The following is a 6510-nucleotide window of genomic DNA, read 5'->3' as shown; positions in this document are numbered from 1 at the left end:
TCTTTCGAGCAAACGAATTGCCACGCCTCCAGGTACCAACCCTCCGTCAACAAATCCCGAAGTCAACGAATGGTGCACGGTGACGAAACGCCGGCGCAAACGATTGCTGACATCAGTCGAAAAAGAGGAAAACAAAGCCACAGCTGCTCCAATAGAAAACGCACGAGATATTAGGAAGACGACACAGACCATTGTTCTCAAACCTGTGTGCAAGCAAGAGGCTATGGCATTTAGGGCTCGAGACATTGTGAGCGCCGCTGAGAAGGCGGGTGTTACAAAAGACGACGATTTTAAGATCCAGTATCAGGCAAGGGCAAACACCATTGCACTTACTACGAAAGATGAAAAGACCGCAGAGAAGCTTCTTCAGCTTACAGAGGTGCAAAAAGGCGGCGATCAGTACGCGATTCGACCGCACAAGGCCATCGGGAGAGATCAGATTAGAGGCATCATTTACCTCCCAGGAGACAACCGCGACGAGACTCCAGAGACGCTGATGCAAGACATGAAATGTAAGACGTCCCGCATAGTCAGCGCACGACTGATCGGGAAAAGCAAAAACGTGGTACTAGTGACTTTTGAGAGTAACAAACTCCCCAAGAGAGTAATCTTTTCCAACGCAATTCTAGGCGTGAAAGAGTACCTCCCACGCCCCATCGTGTGCTTTAAATGCCACGGGCTTGGCCATAAGACCGATGTTTGCCCCCGGAAGGAGCAAAGGTGCGGCCACTGCGGCCAGCTGCACGATGAGGAAATGGAGAACTGTCACCGAGAACCCAGATGCCACAACTGTGAAGGCAAGCACGTTGCTACCAGCAATGTCTGCCCAAAGCGCAAAATTCCGGAAAAAAGAAAACCCGCGTTGAAGCCTCCGAAGGCGCAACCCAGGGACAGCTACGCAGCAGCTGCCTTGGCGGGCACAAAGGAACCCAAACCAGCTGGAGAGATAAGCAGGACAGGCCTGCCTGCCTGGATGCCGGAATGGGCCAATCCTACACCGCCACAAACATCTACTTTTAACGCCGAGAGGGAGGTCGACAAGCTTCAAGCCGAAATTAAGATGGGTTTCAAGGCACTTTACGAGGTCATCGGGGAGCTCAGGAGGGAGATTGCCGAGCTGAAGCATGGCAAGTAACTCCACAACCAACGCTAGACGGATCGCCACGGAACTGACTCGGATCATCCAATGGAATTGTTGTACGTTTACGGCCAGAAGTGCAGAACTCAAATTACGATTTGAGACGCAGTCCCCGCCCGATGTGCTGCTACTCCAAGAAACAAGGACCCCGACCATGACACTACCGTTTTACAACTTCTACACGAACCCTACCATCGAGACGGCCCCTAGATATCGGGAGAAGACCCCTGTAACTAAGAGGGGCTGGGCAGCCGTTGGTATCCTACGACATATACCGCAAGCCCAACTGGATACGACAGCCCTCTGCTCAAAAGACAGAGAAGTTGTCGCCGCGAGAATCAGGCGTGGACGAACCAAAATCACCGTGGCCTCTGTCTATCTTAGACCAAAAATCAAAGCGGTAGACGGGATGCAGTGGATCAAAGGGCTGATAAAACTAGCCGAAGGGGATCCCATTATTGTAGCAGGAGATTTCAATGCACCACACAGGTATTGGGGATATACGACCGACACGAGGAGGGGCAAAGATATCCTAGAAGCCATGAATACCGTGGTCCTCGAGCTGCTCAACGCACCCGGCGTCAGAACTAGGTTAGCCAAGCAGCGGAGGCAAAAGGATTCTACCCGGACCTCTCTTGGGCCTCGAGATGTCTCGACCTTGAATGGACGCCATGGAGAGATAGCCTCGGCAGCGATCACTTCCCCCTGGAAATGGAGCTCAGACATGGCCAAGGAACAGGCTATAAGGAGAAGAGACCTGTAGTAAAGTGGGACCGATTCAGAGAGCTTCTTGAAGCGGAAGACGATCAAGACGTCGAGATGAGCATACGCAATGCACTCCGAGAAGCCAAGACGGAGATATTGGTGAAGCCCGATGCCCCCACCCCTGACAACCACCTACTCAATCTCTGGGCTAGCCGGCTACAAGCGCTCCAAAGATACGGTAAGAAGAAAACACTACGGAACAAAATCAAGCTAAACCATGCGACGGCGAAGGCCAACAGGTACTCGAAGAAACTGGGACGCACAAGATGAAGAACTCACTGCGAGTCTTTCAACCAGCGCACCGGGCTTGGAAAGGCATGGCGAACTTACCGAGGCCTCGACAGAAGGAAACGCAGGACAAGAAATGCGGCACAGAACCTCGCCCTTAAGCTAAACATAAGCGAGGAGGAGTTGGCAATCAAGGCGGGTGAACTTTTTTTTCCTCAGGACGGAGGACCGACGACCCCCAGAGCAACGGCCGAGGACTTGGACATGCCACTAGAAGATAGGATGGAAGATCAGCTTGGCACGGGGGAACTCATAGAAGCGCTCTTCACAACAAAGACCAACAGCGCCCCCGGCCCAGACGGGGTCACCTATCAAGCACTCAGAAATCTTCCGGAAGAAGCCAAGAAAAGACTCCTGGACAAATACAATCAGGTCTGGGAATTGGGGAGGCTGCCGGAGGATTGGAAGCTGTCCTGGGTGACTCCGATACCCAAGCCCGGCAAGCCACTCGATCGAATTGAAAATCTGCGGCCGGTTTCCCTGACATCTAACGTCGGAAAGACGATGGAAAAGATTGTACTCAGGAGGATTCAGTGGTACTTGGAGAAGCACGAGTGTTTAGATCCCAGACAGACGGGCTTCCGAGAGGCAATGGGTACCCATGACAGCCTCAAATTTTTCTATGAAGAGGTTATGGCCGAAAAGAATAAGCAAGATCCGCGACTTGTCGTTGCTCTCGACATCAGAAAGGCTTTTGACGCTGTCCCTCATTGGGCTGTCGCTAGAGGAGCCAAGGCATGCGGCATTCGAGGCAAGGCACTGAACTTCATAGAGGACTTCCTGCGCAATAGAAACTTCCATGTGAAAATTGGAGACGCCAAAGGTCCCCAGACGCCGAACTGCAGAGGAGTACCGCAGGGGGCGGTGATATCGCCGGTCCTCTTCAACATGGTGATGGCGGGTCTTCCAACCCGACTTCGTACGATTGAAGGACTAGGTTTCACCGTCTACGCTGATGACGTGACGCTCTGGACCCGCGGCGGATCCTTAGGTGAGCAGGAATGGATGATGCAACGCGGCATAGAACAAGTCCTGGAGTATCTCAATGAGTTCGGAATGGAAGCGTCCCCTGAAAAGACGCAATACATGGTAGTAGCCAGGCCCCGAGACCATCGGAAAGGAATCGCCAACTCGATACGACTCGAGCTAAACGGGCAAGAGATTGGCAGAAAACAACAGATCAAAATCCTCGGAGTCACCTTCGAGGAAACGGCGAGAAGTACGAAATGGCTCCCAGAGATAAAGAAAAACTGGGTTCAGGGCTTGAAGCTCATTAGAAAAACAACCAACAAGTCATGGGGCGCCGACGAGAAGGCTCTTCGCATCCTGGCGGAAGCCCTGCTCACGTCGAGAGCTCTATATAGCTGCAACTGGCTAAATCTCACCCGCGGGCAGTGGAAAAAGCTAGAAAGATTGAATCACCGATCCATGAGGGTGGTCACAGGCCTTCCCAACTTCACGCCACTCGAAGAGCTGAGGCAAGAAGCTCAGATGAGCCGTATTGAGGACAGAGCCGACGCACAGATCATCGCTCAATTTCAACGACTGGAGCGGACCAGGCAAGGTCGTCGACTTTTAGAGGATTTGGGGTACGACATGAGGAACAAGCCCCCACTTGAAGAGCCCCTTCCACCGTGGCAAGATGAGCCAATCACAGACCATCGGCCACTCCCTAAAGCCCTAAACGAAGGGAAGAGGGCAAGGGCTGCTAGACTACATGCAGCTTGGTGCGAGGAACATGGAGGGGGCGACGAGATACGCTATACCGACGCAGCAAGGACCGAGGGAGCCTCAGCAGCAGCATGGCACGACTTAAGAAGGAACAAGGGGTGGGCCGAAGCGCTACCGGAGGGCACATCCGTCAAAGAAGCCGAACTCAGGGCGATTCTTGCGGCGATCGAAGACATCCTGAGCATCTCAGTAACGGCCAGTAAAGCCAGAATTTTTACAGATTCTCAGGAGGCGATCATCGCGACCAGATGCAGCAGGGCCAAAGGCCGCACGACTAAAAAGATAAAAAAGATGGCGACGGAGCTTCGAGAAAGGGGCACCGAGTTGTACATAACGTGGCTTCCTGGACACAGTGGAATAGCCGGGAACGAGACGGCACACAGGGCCGCAGTGGAGGCAGCACATTATAGCTCCACGCTTGGCCCGACCTCTCCATCCGGCAGGCACGAGACGGTAGATCCCGAAGAGCAGGCCGAACTCGACAGGCAGGCGAGGAAGGCCTACCTCAGGGGTCTCCTACCGCCACAAGAAGACGAGATGCCAGCAGGCTACAGCCGATGGGCTGCCGTCCGGGTCCGTCGTATCAGGACCAAGACGGCATGCACTCCAGCGAAACTGGCGAGCTTTGGCTTGCTGGAACCAGAAGAAGCAAAGTGCAAAACCTGCACGGGGAACAACATGGCGACACTCCAACACCTTCTTTGGAACTGCAAAGGTCTAGATAGACACAGACAAAAAGCCCTCGAAGTCCTCCGTGAGGAAGACCGACCGAGGACGCTGGACGAGTGGGCCCGACCCAGAGGCTCGCCACAACACCGCAAAGCGCTCCTCGACTCCCTGATGGATTACATCAGAAACTCGGGGACACATAACCTCATATAACCTCACCGTATTCATCTTCATACCCCCCCCCCCCCCTCTCAACCCAAATAACCCTACCCTCCTGCTTAAGACCTTCTCGGCCAAGGCAGGCGATCCTTCTTTGCATATTAAAGACATGTTTCACTCACTCACTCCCACACCCCGTGTTTTCTATCGTCGTTCCGTGCTTCCGTCACGCCCGCGCTTTTTGTATTGGCGTGTTTCGGACTGTGTTTTTGTGACATCGGCAATCGTTTTGCGCGCTTGTGTTGGGTTTTTGGGGGCGTTTCCTTTTCTTTTTTTCTTGCAGGCATGTTTACACGGGAGCAGGAAGCCGCGATGGCCGCAGCGGCTCAAACGAACCTGCTCACGAAGGTCATGGAGATGTGCGACTCCGTGATGCAGTGCCTGGCCCACACGCCTGGCCAGCAGGAGACCCCACCGCGAGAGCCCAGACCACACTTGACTCTTTCAGTCTACACGGGGTGCGACGACGTCAAGTCCGTGGCAGACTTCCTGGGCGAGCTGCAGACGTACCACCTTGGCTGTGGTCCAAAATTTACTCGATCCGAATCCGGAGTAAAGGTTTCGTACCGTGGCGTTCCAAAACTTACTCGAGCTTACTCGATGACGTCAGAACTCGCGTTCCAGAAGCGGTTTGTTTACTCCGGAGTAATTACTCACGCTACCCTCCTCGATCGGTGGGTAACGTCGGATCAAATTGACTAAATACGTCACGTGATCTGTTCGTCGTCTGCTTTCTGCGCCGACGGCCGTCAAAGCTCGCTTGCTCCGTTGGTTTTGGTGGCGGACGTTTTAAATTAGAAATAATGAGGTGCAGCATGTGTGGTTATTGCGATTTGCTGTTTTCAACGCACGAATTGACTGCATTGCATCCAGACCGTGCACCTTCCCCGGGAAGGTACACGTGTTATTATGAGTGTGCGAGCGCTGCGAGCGTAAACGGGAGCTTCTTCGCATTCTCGTCCTCGGCGTTGGAGGGAATGCCGTATTCTCACGTTCAAGGCTGAAAATGTTTGAACGCAGTAAATGATAAGGTAGTAGTTTTGTTTCCTCCACAGTGTTCATAATGAGAGGACAACGCTTGTAAAGCAGTGAAGGCTTCAAAGATTTTATTGTAATCCTATTCGCGTCGAAGCGAATGTAAGTTTCATGTCTTCCTTGAGAGAGCACCCTCGCGCTGTACCACTACACCGTGTGGAATCAATTTCTGCAAGACATAATCGGTACAAATTACAATGCGGCGCTCGAGGAAATGATCGACACAGGTTCAGTACGTGAGTCGAAGAGCCCCTGGGCATTCCCCGTTGTTCTCGCTCCGCAAAAAAACAGAACAGCCAGACTCTGTGTGGATCGCAGGCGGCTTAACGATGTGTCCGTTCGAGACAGCTATCCTGTCCCCAGCATTTCCTCCGTGGTGTACGCGCTCGGTAACGCGACCGTGTTTACAACGCTGGATTGCAGTCACGGGTTCCTTCATATCGAGATTCACCCACCAGACGTTCCAAAAACTGCTTTCATCTGCCACAGAGGGTTGTTCGAGTTCACCCGACTGCCGTTTGGCTTATCTAACTCTCCAGCTAGTTTTAAACGCCTGATGGATGTTGTACTCGGGAACTCAAAGTATGAATTTGCCATGGCATACATGGATAACGTGGTTGTTTTCTCGAGAACTATTGAGGAGCATGTCGACCATCTTCGCATCG

General features: G+C 52.9%; 1 protein-coding gene across 1 annotated transcript; it reads left to right on the top strand.

Annotated features, from left to right (window-relative positions):
• Nucleotides 1–3199: 3199 nt before the first annotated feature.
• Nucleotides 3200–4285, top strand: LOC120839288 (the record flags this gene model as incomplete). The annotated part of the gene is made up of 1 exon (XM_040209551.1): nucleotides 3200–4285. A coding segment is annotated over exon 1 (1086 nt), but the record flags the coding sequence as incomplete, so codon positions are not given.
• Nucleotides 4286–6510: the final 2225 nt, after the last annotated feature.

The sequence above is a fragment of the Ixodes scapularis genome, unplaced genomic scaffold (assembly GCF_016920785.2).
Source record: "Ixodes scapularis isolate PalLabHiFi unplaced genomic scaffold, ASM1692078v2 PGA_scaffold44__24_contigs__length_19508400, whole genome shotgun sequence".
NCBI classification, from domain to species: domain Eukaryota; kingdom Metazoa; phylum Arthropoda; class Arachnida; order Ixodida; family Ixodidae; genus Ixodes; species Ixodes scapularis.
Note: the sequence above shows the minus strand (reverse complement) of the source record. Positions and strands in the feature narration are given on the sequence as shown.